General features: G+C 41.6%; 2 protein-coding genes across 3 annotated transcripts in view; both read left to right on the plus strand.

The window, feature by feature from the left end:
* psme4a (proteasome activator subunit 4a) overlaps positions 1-16,011 on the plus strand; it is a 40,649-nt gene extending 24,638 nt beyond the window's left edge. For both annotated transcript variants that reach the window (XM_061910428.1, XM_061910429.1), the window contains 29 exons: positions 477-634; positions 745-840; positions 979-1,034; positions 1,129-1,185; positions 1,256-1,311; positions 1,555-1,653; positions 1,736-1,798; positions 1,885-1,980; positions 2,109-2,240; positions 2,338-2,547; positions 2,644-2,780; positions 3,354-3,407; positions 3,479-3,608; positions 3,697-3,793; positions 3,878-4,031; positions 4,130-4,199; positions 4,283-4,408; positions 4,480-4,632; positions 6,998-7,102; positions 7,184-7,275; positions 7,372-7,503; positions 7,621-7,829; positions 7,904-7,989; positions 8,082-8,210; positions 12,018-12,173; positions 13,857-14,019; positions 14,094-14,227; positions 14,304-14,444; positions 15,352-16,011. In XM_061910428.1, the coding sequence (XP_061766412.1) occupies positions 477-634; positions 745-840; positions 979-1,034; positions 1,129-1,185; positions 1,256-1,311; positions 1,555-1,653; positions 1,736-1,798; positions 1,885-1,980; positions 2,109-2,240; positions 2,338-2,547; positions 2,644-2,780; positions 3,354-3,407; positions 3,479-3,608; positions 3,697-3,793; positions 3,878-4,031; positions 4,130-4,199; positions 4,283-4,408; positions 4,480-4,632; positions 6,998-7,102; positions 7,184-7,275; positions 7,372-7,503; positions 7,621-7,829; positions 7,904-7,989; positions 8,082-8,210; positions 12,018-12,173; positions 13,857-14,019; positions 14,094-14,227; positions 14,304-14,438 (3,285 nt within the window). In that variant the 3' untranslated portion in view covers positions 14,439-14,444; positions 15,352-16,011. The remainder of the gene's footprint in view (positions 1-476; positions 635-744; positions 841-978; positions 1,035-1,128; positions 1,186-1,255; positions 1,312-1,554; positions 1,654-1,735; positions 1,799-1,884; positions 1,981-2,108; positions 2,241-2,337; positions 2,548-2,643; positions 2,781-3,353; positions 3,408-3,478; positions 3,609-3,696; positions 3,794-3,877; positions 4,032-4,129; positions 4,200-4,282; positions 4,409-4,479; positions 4,633-6,997; positions 7,103-7,183; positions 7,276-7,371; positions 7,504-7,620; positions 7,830-7,903; positions 7,990-8,081; positions 8,211-12,017; positions 12,174-13,856; positions 14,020-14,093; positions 14,228-14,303; positions 14,445-15,351) is intronic.
* Positions 16,012-17,434: 1,423 nt separating this feature from the next.
* On the plus strand, positions 17,435-23,450 carry gpr75 (G protein-coupled receptor 75). The gene is made up of 2 exons (XM_061910430.1): positions 17,435-17,741; positions 17,845-23,450. The coding sequence occupies exon 2, from the start codon at positions 17,945-17,947 to the stop codon at positions 19,553-19,555; it is 1,611 nt and encodes a 536-aa protein (XP_061766414.1). The 5' UTR covers positions 17,435-17,741; positions 17,845-17,944; the 3' UTR covers positions 19,556-23,450.
* The last annotated feature ends 1,393 nt before the right edge of the window (positions 23,451-24,843 follow it).

Here is a 24,843-nt window from a genome sequence, read left to right on the forward strand (position 1 = left end):
TTCCCTTTTTGGGGTCGCGGGGTGCGCTGGCGCCTATCTCAGCTACAATCGGACGGAAGGCGGCGTACACCCTGGACAAGTCGCTACCTCATCGCAGGGCCAACACAGATAGACAGACAACATTCACACTCACATTCACACACTAGGGCCAATTTAGTGTTGCCAATCAACCTATCCCCAGGTGCATGTCTTTGGAAGTGGGAGGAAGCCGGAGTACCCAATCTTTATTAAATACTTAATTTGTTTCAGACTTTCCCCAATGGAAGTATTCATAGATTGACTGTATTACTGTCATATGTACTTTAGGACAAATGCGAAGTCTTCCCTGTGTCTTTGACTGTAACCACTAATAAGTATTTTGTCAATGAGTCAGCCTTTATTAAATTGTTGCTGTGCAATGGGCTGTACAACTCTACAGTGATGCAAATGTAGCTGGATAATGTGGTAGCTTTTACTTATGTGTTTGTCCCATGCAGGATTGGGGTCGTCCAGGTGACCTCTGGAACTTGGACATCCGGTGGCATGTACCCAGCGTAGATGAAACCAACTTCACTTACTCTTTGTTGGACCAAATTCTGCAGCCGGAACTTGAGAGGCTTCAAAGTTATGCAGAGGGAGACCAAGACATGAGCAGGTATTATACGAAGCAATCTATTTTGGAATGTAAAACACATTCCAATTTACTCCTTGGGAGCCCTGTTGTTACTGATTTGTTTACCCTGTTTTTTTGTTTTTTACCACCAGAGATGATGTCCTACAGAGTCTTACAATTATTCAGCACTGCCTCCTAGGAGCTGGTGGTCTCATGCCGCCCTTGAAAGGAGAACCGATTCCTGAACTGTAAGTAGTTAAATATATGTTAGATGAAATGCATACTATTCATTAAGAGTGTATTTTTACATTATTGTTCAATGAATACAATAAAGATGTGAGGTATAATAAAATGTTTCAATAGTAAAGTTTATGCTTTTGAAACAGAGTGCATAGTATGGTGAACCTGGACGAGACTACCCTCTATATTGGAGCAGATTATGGTGTGCACTACAATTTCGACTTCAGAATAACTTAATGGGAAATAGTGTTGAATATTAAGCACACTTACTTTGCAGTCTTAACATGTATTTCCAGATCAGTCTAAAGAGAACTACAGAGAATCCATCTGCCGTGTGATGAGACTGTTGCTTCGTAAGTTTACAATAGCTCTTCACCCCCTAAAAAGTGGTTATTGACAAGCCTTCCTAAACTCTTTTTGCAGATTACATACTTGAAAACTCTGAGGATGACACCAAATCTCTCTTTTCGATCATAAAGGTAACAATTTGTAAAACTACACTTTTTGGGGGTTGAGGATAGGTGGTAATTATTGTCCCAGTAGAAAGGTTGCCTATTTAGTCACTGTGCATCGGACGTGATTGCAAAAATTACATTTTCATAAAATATGCCTGATTATTTGCCATACTTTTAAAAGTAGAATAGTTAAATATGTCCCATTTCATGTTTGTAATTGCATAACATCTCATCCTATACAAACCCGTTTTTGTCTTTGTTTTTTAGATAATCAGTGACCTGTTGCACTTTAAGGGTTCTCACAAACATGAGTTTGACTCTCGTTGGAAGAGCTTCAATCTTGTGAAGAAATCTATGGAAAATAGGGTGAGACTTTGTCGTCCTATGTAAATATAAATAAAGCCACAGAATTAGGTTTCCCTCAAAACTCAAGTTCAACTTTTTGCAGCTCCATGGCAGAAAGCAGCATATAAGAGCTCTCCTCATAGACAGAGTCATGCTCCAGCACGAAGTGAGTTGACTATGTAGAACTTTGCAAGTCATGTTATTTCAGTATGTTTTATCATTTCATAAGTTTCGAACTTGGTGTTCTATAAGTTGCGCAAGCTGACGATGGAAGGCTGTCAATACAGAAGCATTCACCAGGAGCTGATGAGGGATCTGTTGCGTCTCTCCACAAGCACCTATAGCCAAGTGAGTGAGCACACTTTAAAACAATTCTATCATTTGTGTTCTTGTTGTTTCTGTAATGTTTTAATTTCTCATGCACTCTAACCTACTGTTTTGTAATAGACTTAAATTCAGTGAGCCTTTTCTTTCAGGTACGCAGCAAAGCTCAGAATGTACTGTTCACTGCCCTTGGCACGTATAACTTCTGCTGCAGAGATGTGATACCCCATGTCCTTGAGTTTCTCAACCCAGACAACGGCAGCGTCACACAGCAACAGTTCAAAGTATGTCATGTCAAACAAATGTTTTTTTATTTATAAATTGTAACATGTCAAAGAGTATGTTTTAAATGTTGGCACATGCTTTACTCTGCCTTTCCAGGGTGCCTTGTATTGTCTACTGGGAAATCACAGTGGCATGTGCCTGGCCAATTTGCATGACTGGGAGTGCATTGCCCTGACGTGGCCTGCTATTGTTCGATCTGGCCTCAGTTCAGCTATGTCCTTGGAGAAACCCTCCATTGTGCGGCTCTTTGACGACCTTGCTGACAAAATCCACCGGCAGTATGAGACCATTGGCATCGACTTCTCTGTAAAAAAAACACTAGAATCAAATAGTTGATTTGTGATTTGCCGAGCAAGAAACAACAGAAACCTCATTGCTACCAATTAATTTTCTGTCCTGCAGATCCCAGTAGAGAGCTGTGATGTCGCCAAACAACTTATGGTCACTGGAAATCCCGTTCCTAAAGAACCTGTTCCTTCAGAGGAAGAAACAGCTGAGGGTGTAAAGAGACAGCAACTTAAAAATTTGGAATCTATAGAGTAAGTTAAGCTGTTTTTTTAAGTCTGATGAAAACTGTATAGAACCCTTTAAAAGAAAAAAAAAACTGCTGCAACATCACTCAGACAACTACTGTCAGAAAATGTTGTTCATAATCTAAAGTTGATACTGTGTGTCATTAAAATTAGATGACGCTAAGTGTGATTGGCTTTTCTCTTCAGCACGTTTGTTATCGCTAAGCGGAAGTACGTGCCTTGAAGGACAGTTCTGACAGCTCACTTATGGACACGCATTTGTTATTAAATGCTGTTAATTACTTCATTGTTATTTAAATGTTTGAATATGTTTATCATGTGTTTACTATTGATAAATCCAAAAAGAGAGTTGCACATCCGGTTTATGTGACGTCACATGTTGACACCCCTATACTTACAATAAAAACAATGTCTAAAACATGTTTTCTTTGGTTGATTGGTGCATACTTTTAACAGGTCATGCAGGAGAATCTAAAAAGTGAATATGCAGGGTTTTCATGAGACAACCAAAACATTTAACCATGTCTGTATAGTTAATGTTACAGATGTAACAACCAATTGCTCATTTGCATGTTTTAGGAAGTACCAGCAGCTGATTTGTGATCTGCTGGACTCTCTCGGGAACAGGAACTCGTAAGTTGATTTGATATTTACCTCATTGCAGTTTGGCGTAATTGTTACAACACTTTGTTTTTACGCTTCAGGCCTTGGAAATTTGAGCATGTTGCTATTGGCTTCTTGTCACTCCTCCTGAGAGATGACCACCAACTCCCTCCAGCCGCTGTTTTGTTCTTCATCAAAACCCTCAACCATGACTCGCTCTATGTCCGTAAGGTGAGTGGGTCCTCATCTTAAAGCCACACTTAAATTTTGGCAAAACCATACATGGGTGAAGAGTTGTTGTTTTTAACCATTCCAATAGGTGGCAATATCTGCTGTGGCAGGGATCATGAAACAGATAAAGAGGCCTCATAAAAAAGTTCCAATTAGCCCATCTGAGATTTTTAAAAGGAACAAAGGTTTGATTTTTATTTATTTTTTGTTGGAATTACAAATACAGCTTTACAATTCATTGTAAACAATGTTTTCTTTGTCGTAATAAGTTGCAGTTGAGGAGACAAGTGGTATCGCGGCTGGAGATCGACCAGATAACAAGTGGTTGCAGTACAACAGTAGCAGCCTGCCACGGACACAGCAAGACTGGGAGTGCTGTGTTTTTGTGGAAAAGACTCACTGGGGTTACTACAGTTGGCCAAGGTTCATGTTTAAGAATGCTCCACCTTTCCTTCATTTCCTTTACTTAGCTGTCTATAATTAAGTTGTATTTAGCTGTATCTTATCAAACTACTTACTAGGAAACTGATGATTTATGCTCCTGAGGACGAACAGCCCAAATTGAATCTGGTCAGAGATGAAATGACAGAGGTTTGTGCATTCCGACAATAGGCCAACAAATACAGATGCATTTTTAAAATAATAGACTTTCTGCTTTTTTCTCCTCATTAAAGCGCGAGCAGATCATCTATGACCATTTCTCTGACCCAGTATTCGTCAATCAGTTCATCGAGTTTCTCTCTCTGGAGGAACGGAAGGGCAAAGACAAGTTTAGTACACGCAGATTCTGTTTGTTCAAGGTGACTTGATCTTCCCAAAGTTGCTTTCAATTATAAAAAGATTATGAAAGCTACTTATTTTTTCTTCCCAGGGTTTGTTCCGTAATTTCAGCGACACCTTTTTGCCTCTGCTGCAACCACACATGGAGCGCCTCGTAGCGGACACTCACGAGAGCAAACAGCGTTGTGTTGCAGAGATCATATCTGGCCTGATCAGAGGCTCTAAGCACTGGAGCTACACTAAGGTTGGCTTTTCCTAAGCACACATACTTATGTAGAGTTTCGTGAAAAAAAACTGACCAATTTTTCATTGAAAACATGCCTTTTAGGTCGACCATTACTCAGAATCGCGACAATGTACACATTGAGATCCTGTCTTTGTGGTTGTGGTAAAATTTGCTCCAACAGCGTGACGCGTTTCCTCCTTTTGAGATAGACGGATGGTTATCATCCAGCAGCAAATATGGCGGGAGGGAGGTATAATTTGTCAGTTGCCGACACAACTTTTCTGTTAGAAACGTTCAGAGAACTCGGGAACTTTGAACTCCTTTTATAGTCGAAAGGTTGTAAACAAAAAGTTATGAAAATTAATTCATGAAAATAATGATTTTAAAAATTGCATAAACAGACAGCGTGAAGGAAAATATAATGTGTGGAGCACAAGGAGCGAATGAGCTGAGGGCGTGCAGACAACACGGTATTATTAGGTAAAAGTCAATCAATCAATCAAAGTTTATTTTTATAGCCTTAAATCACGTGTCGCAAAGGGCTGCACAAGCCACAATGACATCCTCGGCTCAGATCCCACATCAGAGCAAGAAAAGAACTCAACCCAATTGGCTACAATGAGAAACCTTGGATGTGACCCGTGCAATGGACGTCGAGTGGATCTAGCATAATAGTGTGAGAGTCCAGTCCATAGTGGATCAGCATAATAGTGTGAGTGTCCAGTCCATAGTGGGGCCAGCAGGAGATCATCTTGAGTGGAGAAATTTATATTTCTTTAAAGTATGTGTTTGTATGGTTATTCTGATTAAATCCTTGTCACACCTATACGTATCAATGTATTTAGTGTTCACATAAACAGTTGATTTTGAAATCATATCAAGCAAGGTTTAGGTCAGATTTGAGAAATGTAGTACACATAAACATTATTTTAGGAATTTTGCCTATCATTCGCAATCCCTTTGGAAGACAAGAACACATTAGTCTGTTTTTTTAATGCATTGTAATTTGTAATATACGGCAAGTACGAGGTGGCTAACATTGCAGCCAATGGGAGTACACTACTCCGTCTATAAAGCACTCTAAAAAACATCTAAAAACGGCCAACAATACTCAATTTACATGTCGTGACCTGCATATTAACCAAGCATTAGCAAAAGTGATAATTGATACTTAGGTATCTAGCTTATGCAGCTATTGACATACTGAGCCAGTCAGCTACTGCTTTGCCTCTGAGTTGGTGAAATGTAATTCTGGATTATAAATCATGCATCTCGCTTTTGGTTGTGGCCATAAACCAATCAACTTTGACTTTCAACTTAGACCTGGGGAGCGCGAGAGAGACGTGAAAAGACGCTAGATTGTGCCTACTTTTTTTTTTACACAGCCCACTTGTGGATTATGATTAATTCTCCATCTAAATGGGGACATATAAACATGCCATCAATTAGTATCACACTGAGAGCAGACATTGTTCAGTAAGTGATAGGTTTATTGTTTTTGTAGTTAGTATTTCTTGTTTGGCACTTACCAATAAAACTACATAATGCTTAGTTTATCATTAGAGCGGTATGTGCTTATCACTCATCTTCTTAAACTTGTAGGTCATCCTTTGTATATTTAGGCTCCCAAAAAAAAAAAATATATATATATATGTCTTAATTAGATTATCCAGAGAATAGTGCTTCATACCGTGGTAGAGCGCAATATATGGATGTGTGGGAAAAAAATCACAGGACTACTTCATCTCCAAAAAATCACAAGACTACTTTCCCACACATATATATATATATATATATATATATATATATATATATATATATATATATATATATATATATATATATATATATATATATATATATACTAGATCATAATTTGTCCCAAATTAGTTGTTATTGTCTCTCATGTAGTCTACTATAACTAGTATTAGTTGTATTTTGCTGAAGTAAATAGAGAACATTATAATGCGTATGTGAAATTAATGTAATGCTTAAAATTACCAAATATATACATTTTACATGTTATTATGACTTTGCCTGATACTGCATTACATACAGAACATACTTACAGCATGTATATCCACTGTTAATGGGTTTTGGGTGTTTTTTGAGCGCTTTATTGGCAAAATAGATCAAAGCCCATTACCTCCATTGTTAGCTGACTCTTGCTAGTGTTTATTTACGAGTTAGAATGTATGAAAAAAATAACACCTAGATATATAAGAATTGTAAATGATAGGCTAAATTCCAAAAAAAGCGCACATCCTCTTTAAGGTTCTTTAGCCGCTTTAATGTCTTGGAAAATATTTTTGGGGAAAGAGTGGGAACCCCTTTATTTAGGCTAAACATTGTTTTGAATGTATCTTCAATGTTTGATTTACAGGTTGATAGCCTCTGGAAAATGTTGTGTCCACTCCTTCGTACCGCCTTGTCCAACATCACAGTGGAAACATATGCAGACTGGGGCACCTGCATCGCCACAGCCTGTGTAAACAAGCCTTCCTTCTCATCGTTCATCTTGTCCATTTATTCAGCGGACTCTTTTTAACCTTTTTTGTCCCATCTACAGGAGAGTAGAGACCCTCGCAAGCTCCACTGGCTATTTGAGTTGTTGATGGAGTCTCCGGTCAATGGAGAAGGGGGCTCGTTTGTCGATGCGTGGTCAGTACAGAGAGCTTGTCTTTAGTTGTATGCCTCTATTTGTAATGTTTACGATAATAATCAGTTTATTAATTTGGTTTCCTCTTGATTTTTTAGCCGCCTATATGTTCTGCAGGGAGGCCTCGCTCAGCAGGAGTGGCGTGTGCCGGAGCTTCTCCACAGATTGTTGCAGTACTTGGAGCCTAAATTAACGCAAGTCTACAAGAATGTGAGAGAGCGAATTGGAAGGTAGGGTGTTCTTTCCATCCGTAATAAACAGGGACAAAGTTATTGAAGTGAAAAAAATCTTGCATTTGACCTTAAACGAGTTGTCAAACCTGCATCTTTGTTTCTATACCCCTTCAGCGTGCTGACCTACATCTTCATGATAGATGTTAACCTGCCTTACACTCAGCCAACCACCTCGCCTCGCATCTCAGACTTCACTGAGAGAATTCTGTTACAACTGAAGCCCCTGACCGAGGGTGACGAGGAGATCCAGAACCACGTGATTGAGGAAAATGAGGTGGGAGAGCAGGATGAAAGGACTCAAGCCATCAAACTGCTCAAAACAGGTGTGTTAATATTTAATGGCCCTTTTAATACCGTAAACATTTATCAACACCCCACACCCTTAACATGTTTGCAGTGTTAAAGTGGCTGATTGCAAGTGCTGGGCGCTCCTTCTCCACGGCCGTACCCGAGCAGCTGCGCTTACTGCCCCTGCTCTTCAAGGTAGCACCTTTAAGCCCCGCCTCTTCAGCTGCTCACACATTGGCTTAAAATAACTCAAGCTTACATATTCTGATGTCATTATGCGATTGCAGATTGCTCCAGTTGAGAATGACGACAGTTATGATGAGCTTAAGCGGGATGCAAAGATCTGCCTGTCCCTCATGTCTCAGGGACTCCTATACACAGAGCAAATCCCCATGGTCCTTGATGGCCTGCAGCAGGTAAGCCTTCTGTGATAAAATGACTTCACTGACTCAAGAGATTAATAAGAAGAAAACATTAAAGTTTCCAGTGGAATTACAGTGTTTCCTGAAACGGTGGCCAATTAGGTTAAAGTTACAGAGGTTATATAAAATAGTTTTCCTACATTTGAAACACGTGTTTCTGGTCAATGTGACATGTAATTGTAGGGTTTTTGCATAGATTATGTTTTACAGACCATTAAGCTGCTTTGTGGACAGTCTTATTTACGTGCCGAAACCCTCCTCCAGACCAAGCCTGCTTCGACAGCATCTTCTCCCTGTCAGCCATATTATAATATTAGTGCTTCAATCAGTGTTTACTGACAGATACAAGTTAGAAACACAGGCTACTTTTTATTGAATTGGAAACTACGGAGGATTTTAGCATGCATGTGCATGTACGAGCCAGCGTGACCAAAACAAAAGGATTGGAAAAAATAAGGAACTCTTTGGACTATACCTGAATAAAAATTGCAGACTTGGCGCAAAGCTTTTCGGGTAAACCTTTACCGTTTATTGAGATATCCGCTGACTTAACTACGGCACGATACGTCACTAAAGTATTTTATTCCAAACAGCCCATTTGGAACAAGTTTGGAAGTAGCCATGATTGTTTTATAAATACCTCTGCCATACTTCCATAGTTGATTTCAAATTTTCGGAACTTACAGGGATCCCAAATGCTCAAAAACAGACACCAATAGGTAAGAAAAGTTGGTTTTGCATGATAGGACCACCTTCAATCACTAAAGTGCAGAGAGTAGCAGACATTATTTTGAGAGGAGGTCCTTAACCTGTGTAGTGATTGTGTAAGAATAGAAGTAGACATGCTGATGATGTTTGTTAAACAGAGAATTACTACTTCCATGTTACAGTGGAATGAACTGTTTAACCCACTCACATTAGCTGGTTATTTTCGTGTCCTTTAATTATTGGTATACATGCTGCAGTGTATTTTGTGGCAGAAGTAATTATTATGTACATTTCCACATTGTCCCATAGGATAGACACATGAGTGCTCTGCCATTCAGTTTTGCACACGACTGTGAGGGATTTCCTTTTTGTAAATTTGATGAATTAGTGTTTTTTTGTTTTTTTCTTCAACCTAGTTCTTATGGGTTCTTTTGTCTAAAAAATAAAGCCTGCTTGAGGATAGTTACTGGGCATTGACATGATACAACCGAGCTATGACCATGCCTCAGCATCTTGCAAACACACCTGTGGTGGAAAGTCAACAAATGAGTTAGGGTGTAGTGTGCCAAAAGTGTACCACCTTGTGAAAACTGGAATACACCGGTAGTAAAGATATATTTCGGATACACTGTGCCACTAGCTGCTTTTTATGAGGTGCGGCATTTATTTTTGTGTAAGCAGTGTATAAATTATGAATTAATTGAAGAAGGGTTTCTGTAAGCACCACAGTCCCAAGTAGAGGAAATACAGTACAAGAGTACCTCAACTTGTGACCTGAATTGGTTTCATGTTGGCCCTCTTAACGCAAAATACTTGTATCTCTGATCGTCTCCCATTGAAATGAATGGAATTCAATTTAAGTGGTGTTTGCCTTCGCCCAAAACCTTACAATTTTATTATCCATAAATATTGTTTGAAAAACAAAAAAAATTGTAGTACAAACAACCACAATAGTTTTATGAAGTAATGTAATGTAATTTGCCCACGGCGTGGCGCAGTGGGAGAGTGGCCTTGCGCAACCCGAGTGTCCCTGGTTCAAATCCCACCTAGTACCACCCTCGTCACGTCCGTTGTGTCCTGAGCAAGACACTTCACCCTTGCTCCTGATGGGTGCTGGTTGGCGCCTTGCATGGCAGCTCCCTCCATCAGTGTGTGAATGTGTGTGTGAATGGGTAAAGGTGGAAGTAGTGTCAAAGCGCTTTGAGTACCTTGAAGGTAGAAAAGCGCTATACAAGTACAACCCATTTATTTATTTATTTAATAACATTTACCAGGGAGAGCGGACTTCAACTGTATCTTTTGAGCTGCTTCTCCATCAAACACAGCTTTTCCATACTTTCGTAGATGAATAGCTGCCTTTTAAATATTATTTTAACATTCTTGGCTGGTGTCAGGCTTATTCTGCCTCAGTATTGTGCAGACTAGCTATCATGCGCTTAAATTGCTTTGCCAAGTTAGTTACATGTCCGGTCATATTTTTATAGATCTTTTTTCTTTAATTCAATGAATGTCATTCACTTCTTCCCAGCGCTATCCTTCACACTCAAATGTCTTTCTTACCATGGTTGGAAAACAGAGATCTTTATCTAGCTATAAGCTAATGCTAGCAAGTGTAAACATGGTTTTGGGGGCTTCTTAAAGGTTTATTGTGGTATTTGCATTGCTAACCAATGGTGAGAGTGCTCTGAACTAAATGTATTTCTTGTAACTTAAAGCATAACAATTAGCCGAGAGAAAGCTCTTGTCTCAAAACACTATTAAGTTGAGGTGCCACTGTACTAGACAATATGTTGTGGCAAAGCATAGAGGTGGGAATCTATGGGCAATTCAAGAGCTACAATTGTATTAAAAATCAATTATTGATGCATCTTTAAGTATATTGATGCAGATTTACATTTATTTTTGTTTCACTAAATAAGCATTCATCACTAGCACCTTTAAAAAAACAGTTTAGTTTTAGCAAGAAACAGTTGAAGTAATTTTCTTTACGTTTATTAGATTAATGGAAATTTGTGCAAAACTGGGACATAAGTGCCCTAAAATAATAGAGCACAGAAATACTGCATTTAGAAAAACATGAACTGCAAAACCAGCAGTTCAAAATGTGCTTTGGTGCTTAAATACTAACACAAACATCAGTAAATTGTCCTGAGTGACAAATTAAAACATTGGTATCAGTAGCTCAGCATTAACAATCCTTTTTCAAAATGTAATTTTGTACATACAGTCGTAGTGCCTCTTCAAATTACAAAATATGTGGCCCTTACAAAAAATGTACTTAACTTCAGCCTAAACACTTGGCAAATAATCACATTTAAAGTGCTTTATTGCCTAAATACAAACAAATAAGAACAGGTTTTTGGCCTCCATTGTGTGAAGCTCTAAATCCCTAAATCAGGATGGAATAAGGACGGAAATCTTTAGCAATAAACGTGGCAATGGCCTTTATTTTGTTTACCTTTTCAGATGAGGGTGCCATCTTTCAAATTGCTTGCTTGCTGGTTTGCTGAACTGTACTGTTAGCTTGTACTGTAGTTGCCTGTTGCTATACCCCAGCTTCCACCAGGTGGGATCATGTCAGATGGCGGGTTCTTGTTTGTTGTGTTGCCGGAAAAAAATGTTCATACTGCAGTACAACATGCAAATATCTTGGGTCTTGTCCAGTTATTTTCTGCCATTGACAGTGTAAAAGCCTAAGTGTTTCCACAGGATCTGATTGTTTCTCTCGATGAGGTGGTTCACTGTGGGCAGCCATGCTTGTTTATGCTGTTCAACGTGTCCGCTCACATAGCGTGCCGGAAATGACGTTTACCGCACTTCTTTGTTCCACATTTCAGAGCTGTTTGCATTACTTTAATTACAAAAAATAAATAATCGATTTATGCAATCCACTATGTCCCCCACCTCTAGCAATGCAGCACATTGCACCCATCGTAATGAATCAGGCCCCTTTGCTTACGAAGATTATCACATTTCTAAAAAAAAAAAAGAAAAAAAAAAAAAGCGTCTTTAAATTTATTCATGTTTTGTACCTCTGGTGTGTCCAATGCTTAGTCCATAATCGACATGTGATGACGCTGTTGTGTGTTGCAGATTGCAGGCAGCAGCTCCTGGCACGCTCGCTACACAGTGCTGACCTACCTCCAGATCATGGTGTTTTACAACCTGTTCACCTTCATGAGCGACCAGAAAGCTGTGGACAACGTGCGAGCACTGGTCATAAGTTTGCTGGAAGACGAGCAGTTGGAGGTAAAAAACAACAACATAATTCATTAGTTCTAAACCAAAAATTAGTTCAGAATAAATAGTCGTCAGCTTCATCATCGTTGTACTGTAAAGGCGACTGTTTATGCTGACGGCCTTTAGTGATTCAGCACTCACCTCTTGACTCCACTACTCTCACCGCCAGCCCCCCTCACCCTTCCTCTAGTCCTCTAACTGTTGCTATGGAAACCACAGGCTGCGGTAATCTGTTGCCATGGAGATAACTTTCAGATTGAAAGAGGAAGCAGGGGATGGGGTTGAGACAAAAGAGTGGGGGATGGATAGAAGTAGTCGATTTTGTTTGGCCTTCATGACTACCTGCTTCATTTAAAGACATAATGGATTAAAAGCTCACCTATCATCCATGTTAACTGCATGCACCAAAGCAGGGGTTCTTTACCTTTTTGACCTTGGGGCCCAACTTTTCCATTACAGAGGAACCCGTTGCCCACTCAAATCATAACACTGGGTTAGTCATCTTATTTTTGATTTTAATCAGATTCAACTACTATATCTAACTTAACTACAGTTTAACAGAATACACCTTGTCAATTGATATGAAAGCATGTGTTAATCACAAAGAATATTATTCATTGAACACATAAACTTTAGGCTCAGGTCAGGCTAATTAGATAAAATAAGCCATAATCAAATATACTGCATAACAAGGCACTCAATAATAGCTGACAAAAATAAATGCATATATGTCAAAGGTACTGGGTTTGATCCTGGGCTCAGGATCTTTCTGTGTGGAGTTTGGATGTTCTCCCCTTGACTGTGTGGTTTCCCCCTGGGTTCCTCCAACCTCCCAAGACATGCACCTGGGGATAGGTTGATTTGCAACACTAAATTGGCCCTAGTGTGTGAATGTGAGTGTGAATGTTGTCTGTCTATCTGTGTTGGCCCTGCGATGAGGTGGCGACTTGTCCAGGGTGTACTCGCCTACCGCCCGAATGTAGCTGAGATAGGCTCCAGCATCCCCCTGGGCCCACGAAAGGGACGAGCGGTAGGAAATGGATGGATGGATGTTGTGCTAAAATAAACTAAATAAATAATCAATGGTTCTTAAATAGGACCTGTGATGAGGTGACGACTTGTCCAGGGTGTACATCGCCTTCCGCCCAACTGTAGCTGAGATAGGCACCATCGCTCCCTGCGACCCCAAAGGGAATAAGCGGTAGAAACGGATGGATGGATGGTCTTAAATAAACTGTCAATAAAATGAAATGAAAATACAGTTTCACAAGTCATAATGTCAAAAACAAGTTATAATTCAGTCATCATTTTTGCACTGAAGTAACTTCTCTATGTCCTTAGCACTAGATATCTTCTGTTTAGTTAAGATTTTCATTACTGCCTCAAGTGGTGGAAAAGTGTAATACAAATGAGTGCCACTGCGGGCCACAGCTGAGAAACAGATATTTTGGTGGGCCAACAATGGGCCCCGCCCTTATGGTTAAGAAACACTGCACTAAAGCAAAGAATCATTTTGATGTGGAGGCCTTTTCTTTGGAGATGACTGTTCCTGACTCCATAACACCACCCTCATTTTCAAGCAGATGCTATATCCATCTTGTTGTTTCTATGTTTGTCAAAGGGAAAAGAGGAATTAATGCCATTAGACTGTGCAAGTGCACTAGCCAGTAATGTTTTTGACTTCCTCTGCAGGTAAGAGAAATGGCCGCCACCACACTCAGCGGCTTCCTCCAGTGCAATTTCCTGCACATGGATGCCCCCATGCAGACTCACTTTGAGGCTCTGTGCAAGACTTGCCTTCCTAAAAAGAGGAAGAGGGGCATTGTCACAATAGGGGACACCGTACCTTCTGCAGGTGAGGCGCCAGTTTGACCTCTAAAAAATGTATCCATACTTCCCTTTCACCTCATTTTTTTGCTGTTGTCACAGACCTGGTGCGGCGCCACGCTGGTGTTCTTGGGCTAAGTGCTTGCATCCTTTCCAGCCCATACGACGTGCCCACCTGGATGCCCCAGCTGCTAATGGACCTGAGCGCCCACCTTAATGACACTCAACCTATTGAAGTATGTCTTACTAGAATACATTTTTTCACCATGGGAAAGTAAAACGTAACCTGAATGTGTGTTTGTGGTCCTCCAGATGACTGTGAAGAAAACCCTGTCCAACTTCCGCAGGACGCACCATGACAACTGGCAGCAGCATAAGCAGCAGTTCACAGATGACCAGCTGCTGGTGCTCACCGACCTGCTGGTGTCCCCCTGTTACTATGCCTAAAACCTGGTAAAGCATTTCACTTGCAACCATTTGTATTACAATACACCTTCTCAATGGACAATACAATATAAATTGTAGTTAACAGTAGTCAGTGTACAGCTTGTATAGCCAAGTGAAACCTCAATTTACTAACGTAATTGGTTTGTTAATAGAAAAGTTTTTATACTTAAGAAAATTTCTCCATAAAAAGACAATGTAAACATCAATAATGGGTTTCAGCTTTGACAAAAGTACATCATTTAGTAAAAGTTTGTACAATTTGAAGACAATATAAAGCGCTATACAGTACTTAAAGGCCTACTGAAATGAGATTTTCTTATTTAAACGGGGATAGCAGGTCCATTCTATGTGTTATACTTGATCATTTTGCGATATTTCCATATTTTTGCTGAAAGGATTTAGTAGAGAACATCGACAATGAAGTTTGCAACTTTCGGTGTTGATAAAAAAGCCTCGCCTTTACCGGAAGTCACAGATGATGACGTCACAAGGGTGAGGGCTCCTCACGTCCTCACATTGTTTTCAATGGGAGCCTCCAGCAGCAAGAGCTATTCGGACCGAGAAAACGACAATTTCCCCATTAATTTGAGCGAGGATGAAAGATTTGTGGATGATGATATTGATAGCGAAGGATTAGAAAAAAAACAAAAAACACTGTCACTAGCCCCTGTGGTGCACTACAGCTTGAAAAGTTTTACATGGTTACTCTGCCGAGCGCTACACAGCACCGACACTCAACAACAACACATAATTTGCCGACTATAATTACTGGTTTGAAAAAAATATTTTTAATCTCCCACGGCACACCAGACTGTATCTCACAGCACACTAGTGTGCCGCGGCACAGTGGTTGAAAAACACTGATTCAAGTGACAATACTTTCTGCCATCACATTTTGCTTCCTTTCTTTCAGACCACACCAGCGGTATGCCGGCCTGCATGAAGGTGGGGGCTGCCTTTCCCAAACATCAGCCCACCCTGGCCAGGAAGTGGCACACAAGCATTGCTTGAAATGTTGTGTATTGGATGTATAGTATGTAGCCCATTTACATTTCCTCTATACTTAATATTTAAGGATCACTCATGGCAGGGATGGACGCCCTGCAGCGTGTAACATTTCTGTACAGTTGTTTGCGTGCGCGTTGGGACGCTTGATGACGCGTGCGGTGTCGGACACATTTCTCAGGATTGTATCCCAAGAATCAACTCTGAGCCAACACAAAGTCCCAATGGAGGACATGCAGGCTGCCCAAGGTTTAGACTGTAATAACACTGTTTGTGTGGCTGTTTGAGCTAGATGTGATTATATGCATCGTTGGCGTGTGTATGTATCATGCGATAGCAAATATGCATACACATATTTATTTATTTGTAAGTTCTTAAAATGCTGCATTTTATTTTCCTAGAAGGTGTTTCTTCGGGTTTTCAGTTTCTTTTGTTTTTTTTTCAAGCATTAGAGCCTATTGGGAGAGGGTGCGCTCCCCCCGATGCGGTGCTGTGATGTTTTTGTGATGACCCCAGCACATTTTTTTCTAAGGTTTCCCAGTGCAAAACTATGTCTAACTTCTTTTTACCATCCATAACATTAACTCTCTTAGAACTTTCTGTTTTTTTCTCTGTTCCTCGAAGACTTGGAAAGAGTCCAAACATTGAAGCATTTAGTACCTCACGTTTGTATAGTGTAGTGCCAAAAAACTTGCAGTGTTTTTTTTTTTTTTTTTTGTAGTTGTACGTACTGTTTACCTGTTGTATATTATGTATCAATAAATTGTTTATTACAAACAAATGTCTTAAATATTGATAAAAATGATGAAAAATAATTTCCGCTGTTGGCAGGAGCTCTGTGTTCCTGATGTTTCCCTCTTGTTTTCCATCCATTTCCTACTGTTTGTCCCTTTTGGGGTTGCGGGGAGTGCTAGAACATATCTCAGCTGCATTCTGGCGGAAGGCGGTGTACACCCTGGACAAGTTGCCACCTCATCGCAGGGCCCACTCTTGTTTTTATGTGGGGTTTTTTTTTGCCTTTTGGTTGGGGACCCTTTGGGACTGTGTGACAAGGGTTGGCACCTTCGTGACCTCTGCGGTGCGTTTTTGTGGGCTTCTGGATCTGCCTCCCGGGAGCCTCTTGGCCATGGAGACCAGCTGCTGGGTCTCTGCCATACCCCAGTCCGTTTGTAGAGACTGGAGGAGATGCGGATGAAGAGACAGGGCTGCGGAGCTGGCGCTGAGTACCGGGACGGACAAGCTTCACAGAATCTTGGCCAAACGATCAGGTATGGGACACCTCGGCCCCCTTTAACGCATCCATGCGGACTGGACAGTGGCCGAGAGTTGGTGGGCGGCCTAGGGTGGAGTCTGCTTTCTTGGTTGCTTTGTTGGGTCTGCTCCTGTCTCTGGCCATGCTCCCTCCACCTCAGATGATGCATATGTTTTTGTTTTGTTTTTAGTTTGACTTTTGTGGCTGTGTGTAGAAGTGGCTGGCCGAAACAGCTCTTCTCTTTTAATGTCCTTCGATGCTTCCCTCTTACACAAGTTTATGTGTGCTATGGCTATGAGGTTTTTTCTTCCCTTGGCTTCAGTCTGGACCCACTCTCCAGGGGCCCAAGCTTAGACTGAATATTATTTTTGTGAATTAAGCTTCCTACCCCGTGTGGAAAAAAATACTGATAAAATAATAATAAGTCTGTAATTCATACACTTCTAATAAATACTATTGTATGGGGTACATAATGTGGTACGTTTAGACTAAAATGAGCGAAATAACGATATACTTAATGGGGTAACCATTTTGCTGGAGTGTGACGTTCAATATCTCCTTTTAAAAAACGGTAATAGCCAAACACAATGGGATGAAGGTGACTTAAATATGCACACTGACCGTGTATAATAACACAAATACATTGATAAACCAGAACAATAATTGTATGCACAAGTTGAACGCAGTACTTGATGCTCATTGCTCGCATACGTCGGCTGTGACTTCATGCTCGTTTTTTTTTTCTTTTTTCAAACCGCGCAGGTCCGGTTGTATTCTGGGTAAAAAAAAAAAAAAGAATGGATACATCGACTAAGAAGAAGAAAACGAAAGGATGGAAAATACAAGACAAATAAATGAGCCGACGCGAGTCTGCGCTGCGAATGCGTTAGAAACAGCGAGGATGAAGGCGATGGTGCGTTTTATGTTGTCTTAATGGAGCCTAAGTGGATATTTTTCGCCTCGAAGCTGCGGTGCGTTCACGTACCGCGAGAATGCTTTAAAATAGAAATATGGGCTGAAATAAATGACAGGATCAACTAAAGAAGGTAAGATTCGTTGGGATTTTATAGTTTTTGCTCAAATGATTCCTCTCTTCTCACACGTGTGTTGTTTTATTGTTCGATGTATAAACTGTGATTTTATTTGTAGGAGGCACCAATGATGGAGGCTGTCATCATGTTGGCGGTTCTTTCCAGAGGAATATTATGTGACTCTTTGACATTTCATTGTTGTCATTATTAATAATGATATGATGATGAACAGCACGGTGACGCCATCAGACCTGACGGATGTGCCCAAGCAGGTGAACTTGAACGGCACCCAGGCGTCACACGGCCCCCCGACATGGGCGCTCGTCCACACGACCACGTTGACCTTCTGCTCCCTCCTCCTCGTCTTCATCTTCTTCCTGGGTTCCTACGGCAACCTGGTGGTGTTCCTCTCCTTTTTCGACCCGGCCTTCCGCAAGTTCCGCACCAACTTCGACTTCATGATCCTCAATCTGTCTTTCTGCGATTTGTTTATTTGCTGCGTGACGGCGCCCATGTTCGCGCTGGTGCTCTACCTGGACGCGGGCGGCGGCGACGGCGTGTCCAAGAGCTTCTGTTTCGCCTTCCACCTGACCAGCTCCGGCTTCATCATCATGTCGTTGGAGACAGTGGCGGTCATCGCCCTGCACCGCCTGCGGATGGTGCTGGGCCAGCAGCCCAACCGCACCGCCTCCTTCCCGTGCACGCTGGCGCTCACCGCCCTCCTGTGGACGTCCAGCTTCACGATGGCCGCCCTCCTCACCATGCGGGCGTACCCGCGCAGGGACGGCCCCTGCCTGCCCCACTTCGGTCTCGGAGGGGGCCGGGCCCGGCTGGTTCTGTACGCCTACCTCGCTGACTTCGCCTTTTGTGTCGCCGTGGTGACCGTGTCTTATCTGATGATCGCGCAGACCCTGAGGAAGAACGTCCAAGTGAGGAAGTGTCCCGTCATCACGGTGGCTGCCAGGTGCACGCCGCCTCTGGTCGCCACCGGCCTGGAGGGGGTGCAGTGCGGCTCTCAAGGCCCCCCGTTGTACCGGAAGCTCCAGAACGTAAAGACGCACTCTTACCCCAACCAACCCCTGGTTCCGGGGGCTGCGCAGGGAGCCACGTGTTGTCAGCTGCTGTCTACGGTCAACTTGGCCACCGCCAAAGACTCCAAAGCCGTGGTCACCTGTGTCGTCATCGTGTTCTCCGTCCTGCTGTGCTGCCTCCCGATGGGGGCGTGCTTGGCGCGGGACGTCCTGTCGCCCGAGAGCAGCTTCGCGCACCACCAGTTCGAACTGTGCAGCTTCGTGCTCATCTTCCTCAAATCGGGCATCAACCCTTTCGTGTACTCGCGCAACAGCGCCGGCCTGCGGCGCCGCGTCCTGTGCTGCGTGCACTGGGCGGCGCTGGGCCTGCTGTGCTGCAAGCAAAAGACTCGCCTGCACGCCATGGGCAAGGGCAGCCTGGAGGTCAACCGGAATAAATCCTCGCACCACGAGACCAACTCGGCCTACGTGCTCTCGCCCAAGGCCCAGAAGAGACTGGTGGACCAGGCTTGCGGGCCGAGTCAGTCCAGGGATTGCGCCGCCAGCCCTAGAGGTGGGCGCAGGCCCCGCCCCGCCAGCACGTCCACGCCCATCAACACCCGCATCGAGCCGTACTACAGCATTTACAACAGCAGTCCGTCGGCGGGGCCCAGCTCGCCCACCAGCCTCCAGCCTGCCAGCTCACAGACGTTCGCCTTTGCCAAGTCCTACGTCGCCATGCACTACCACACCCGTAACGACACGCTGCAGGACTTTGACAGCGCCTCACTGCAGCAGATCCCCGCCCCCTCAGTCTGAACTTTCACTTGGGATCTGTTGTGTTCTGCAGCAAGAAGGTTGCGGGGTTCTTGTGCTTGAGTTTGTTCTCTCTGGGAATGCCAAGTGGTTCCCTTAATGGATTTATTTGAATTTTATTTAATACAATTTTAAAGGCCTACTGAAATTAGATTTTCTTATTTAAACGGGGATAGCAGGTCCATTCTATGTGTCATACTTGATCATTTTGCGATATTGCCATATTTTTGCTGAAAATATATTTAGTAGAGAACATCAACGAAAGATTTTGCAACTTTTGGTCGCTAACAGAAAAGCCCTGCCTTTACCGGAAGTCGCAGACGATGATGTCACCCGTTGAGGGCTCCTCACATCCTCACATTGTTTTTAATGGGAGCCTCCAACGAAAACAGCTATTCGAACCGGGACAACGACAATTTCCCCATTAATTTGAGCGAGGATGAAAGATTTGTGTTTGAGGATATTGATAGCGACGGACTAGAAAAAAATAAAATCAAGTCAAAAAAAAACCGCGATTGCATTAGGACATATTCAGACTTTTTTAGACACATTTACTAGGATAATTCTGGGAAATCCCTTATCTTTCTATTGTGTTGCTCGTGTTTTAGTGAGTTTAATAGTACCTGATAGTCGGAGGGTTTTTTCCACGGGTGTCTTGAGGCCAGTGTCTGATGGAAGTCGACGGCAGCTGTGTGGACGGCACAAACTCAGCTGATCCCCGGTAAGTGCCGACTTTTTACCACAATTTTCTCACTGAAAACTGCTGGTTGACATTTGGTCTGGATCCATGTTCGCTTGACCACTCTGATCCATAGGAAAGGTTCACCTCCGGGAATTTTAAACAAGGAATCACCGTGTGTTTGTGTGGCTAAAGGCTAAAGCTTCTTAATTCCATCTTTCTACTTTGACTTCTCCATTATTAAATGAACAAATTGCAAAAGATTCAGCAACACAGATGTCCAAAATACTGTCTTAATTATGCAGTTTAAGCAAACGACTTTTAGCTGTGTGTGTGCACAGCGCTAATATTTCCTAACAGTCCATGACGTCACGCGTACACGTCATCATTCTGAGGTGTTAGCAACAAGAAACTCCCGGGAAATTTAAAATTGCAATTTACTTAACTAAACCGGCCGTATAGACATGTGTTGCAATGTTAATATTTCATCATTGATATATAAACTATCAGACTGCTTGGTGGGTAGTAGTGGGTTTCAGTAGGCCTTTAATATGTAATTATACAATTTTTTGTTTTTAAAAACATTTCTTATATTAACCTATTTGTTTATAATAATAATACATTTAATTTATAAACGCCTTTCAAAAAAAACCCAAGGACACTTTACATAATATAAGAGGGGTGTCAAACATACAGGTTTTAGCCGGCCCACGGATAAAGTATAAAACTTGACCTGAATTTTTGAGTGAAATAAACAGCTGTTCTAAAAGTGTCCACTAGATGTCAATCTTTGTAGATGATGCTGAGTAAGTACAAAATGAACCACAAGATGTAAGTACATCAGTCGAGGAAAATGATCAAACTAATAAAATACTGTAATTTGATTTTGATATAATTTATTTAATCTTGATTGAAAATGCACAGCAATGAGTTGACTGATGAACATAATCACATAATTTATTCAGAAAATATAAATAACGACAAATAAATCAGTGTAAAAAAAAACCCTAACATTATGATTTGTAAATTTTCAGAATGTGTTTGTAGACATGCACCTGGGGATAGGTTGATTGGCAACACTAAATTGGCCTTAGTGTGTGAATGTTGTCTATCTGTGTTGGCCCTGCGATGAGGTGGCGACTTGTCCAGGGTGTACCCCGACTTCCGCCCGAATGCAGCTGAGATAGGCGCCAGCGACCCCAGAAGGGACAAGAGGTAGAAAATGGATGGTGTTTGTTCTATTTTTAAACAAATACAACAATCTGAAGTTGTCTTTATTTTTAAGTTATCATGCTGTGATTTTACCAGTCCGGTCCACTTGGAAGTAGATTTTTCTCCATATGGCCCCCATCTATAATGAGTTTGACACCCCTTGTATATAAACAATATAAAATAACAAAGGCTACTCTATCAATCTCCTTACATGCGAACCACCAGTTTTCCCATTTTACATATGGATAGCAATTTTGAGGCCTTGATACACGCCCCCCCCCATTACTTAAGACATTGCAGTAGACCAGGGGTTCTCAACCTTTTTTCAGTGATGTAACCCCCTGTGAAAATGTTTTTAATTCAAGTACCCCCTAATTAGAGCAAAGCATTTTTGGTTGAAAAAAAAAAAAGAGCTAAAGAAGTAAAATACAGCACTATGTCATCAGTTTCTGATTTATTAAATTGTGTAACAGTGCAAAATATTGCTCATTTTTAGTGGTCTTTCTTGAACTATTTGGAAAAAAAGCTATAACAATAACTAAAAACTTGTTAAAAAAGTGAAAAGTGATTCAATTATAAATAACGATTTCTACACATAGAAGTAATCATCAACTTAAAGTGCCCTCTTTGGGGATTGTAATAGAGATCCGTCTGGATTCATGAACTTAATTCTAAACATTTCTTCACAAAAAAAGAAATCTTTAACATCAACATTTATGGAACATGTCCACAAAAAAATCTAGCTGTCAACACTGAATATTGCATTGTTGTATTTTTTCACCCAAAGTTTATGATCTTACATACATACTTTGTTGAAGTATAATTCAATAAGTATGTTTATAAAGGATTTTTGAATTGTCGCTATTTTTAGAATATTTAAAAAAAAATCTCACGTACCCCTTTGCATACCTTCAAGTACCCCCAGGGGTACGCGTACCCCCATTTGAGAACCACTGCAGTAGACAACCACCATGTGTCCCACCAGGCATTTTAAAGATATATATTTATCAGCTGTGTATTATGTACCATAAGAGTTGTTCAACATAACAATTACAATCCATCCATCCATTTTCTACCGCTTATTCCCTTTTGGGGTCGCTGGCGCCTATCTCAGCTACAATGGGGGGGAAGGCGGGGTACACCCTGGACAAGTCGCCACCTCATCGCAGGGCCAACACAGATAGACAGACAACATTCACACACTAGGGCCAATTTAGTGTTGCCAATCAACCTATCCCCAGGTGCATGTCTTTGGAAGTGGGAGGAAGCCCACACATTCACGGGGAGAACATGCAAACTCCACACAGAAAGATCCTGAGCCTGGATTTGAACCCAGGACTGCAGGACCTTCGTATTGTGAGGCAGACGTACTAACCCCTCTGCCACCGTGAAGCCCAATTACAAACTAAACAATTACAAATTAAACTATATTTTTATTATCGTTGCCCACCACCGCATTTAAGGTGGTGTGGCTCGCAACATCATTTTTGTGGCCTTATCCAGTATATTCGCTGGTGAGGAACCATTATAAACTACAAAAATATTATGTACTTAGTAATTGACAACTTTCCTGTTTTTCGCATCCATCCATTCACTTTATGACTTCTGAACATGTCAGCACACCACTGAGGTAATGGAACCCTGAAATTGGCTGTAATCTGTAATGCTTGTTTGGTGTGTCAGACAGGATAGACTGACCCTTATAAAAATCACCTGGGATAGGCTCCAGCTGATCCTGAACAGGATACGTCGTGTAGAAGATGGATCCATGGTGGACAGTGACGTAAAGAAAGACTTTTGATCAAATTATTTTTGCTGTGTTTTTGGGGTATTCCTGATGTTCCTATGGATCTAACTGTTGTGTTGCACATCTGTGGGCTGCTACAACCTGACATCGGAGGCCTTCAGTGCACACACAAGGCTGTAGTTGACATTTTTTTGTGCTTTTTAACACATTTATTTGTGAACCCCATGCACACTTTTTAACACAATAAATGTTTGAAAAGTGCTGTGCTGCTCTCTTTTCAAATGAGGCTCATTTGTGAAGTAGTTACGCTGAGATCATTATCCATGCGTTTGTTACGTCTCGCCTCGATTACTGTAACGTATTATTTCCGGGTCTCCCCATGTCTAGCATTAAAAGATTACAGTTGGTACAAAATGCGGCTGCTAGACTTTTGACAAGAACAAGAAAGTTTGATCACATTACGCCTGTACTGGCTCACCTGCACTGGCTTCCTGTGCACTTAAGATGTGACTTTAAGGTTTTACTACTTACGTATAAAATACTACACGGTCTAGCTCCAGCCTATCTTGCCGATTGTATTGTACCATATGTCCCGGCAAGAAATCTGCGTTAAAAGGACTCCGGCTTATTAGTGATTCCCAAAGCCCAAAAAAAGTCTGCGGGCTATAGAGCGTTTTCCGTTCGGGCTCCAGTACTCTGGAATGCCCTCCCGGTAACAGTTCGAGATGCCACCTCAGTAGAAGCATTTAAGTCTCACCTTAAAACTCATTTGTATACTCTAGCCTTTAAATAGACTCCCTTTTTAGACCAGTTGATCTGCCGTTTCTTTTCTTTTTCTTCTATGTCCCACTCTCCCTTGTGGAGGGGGTCCGGTCCGATCCGGTGGCCATGTACTGCTCGCCTGTGTGTCGGCTGGGGACATCTCTGCGCTGCTGATCCGCCTCCGCTTGGGATGGTTTCCTGCTGGCTCCGCTGTGAACGGGACTCTCGCTGCTGTGTTGGATCCGCTTAGGACTGGACTCTCGCGACTGTGTTGGATCCATTATGGATTGAACTTTCACAGTATCATGTTAGACCCGCTCAACATCCATTGCTTCCCTCCTCTCCAAGGTTCTCATAGTCATCATTGTCACCGATGTCCCACTGGGTGTGAGTTTTCCTTGCCCTTATGTGGGCCTACCGAGGATGTCGTAGTGGTTTGTGCAGCCCTTTGAGACACTAGTGATTTAGGGCTATATAAGTAAACATTGATTGATTGATTGATAGTTGTTATAGCAAAGGTTCTTTACTTATTTGTGCTATTTTGTCTTAGCTATATTATTTTGTTTATTTTTCATGCTTTACACAATATTTAGGCTAAAATTATGACAGTTGAATTTTAAATATAAAATAATTTATTTTATTTTATTGTTGAGTTGAGGTAAGGACTTAAAACAGGGGTAGGGAACCTGTGGCTCTTTTGATGACTACATCTGGCTCTCAGATAAAATCTTAACTGACATTGCTTCACACGATAAGTAATTAATAATTACGATGGTACTCGCAGTGTTAAAAATAACGTTCAAATTATAAAACATTCTCATGCGTTTTAATCCAACCATCCTTTTTCTATCGCACCTGTCCAATAGTAAGAAGTAATATATTTATTATTGG

The sequence above is a fragment of the Nerophis ophidion genome, linkage group LG09, assembly GCF_033978795.1.
Source record: "Nerophis ophidion isolate RoL-2023_Sa linkage group LG09, RoL_Noph_v1.0, whole genome shotgun sequence".
Classification (NCBI taxonomy): domain Eukaryota; kingdom Metazoa; phylum Chordata; class Actinopteri; order Syngnathiformes; family Syngnathidae; genus Nerophis; species Nerophis ophidion.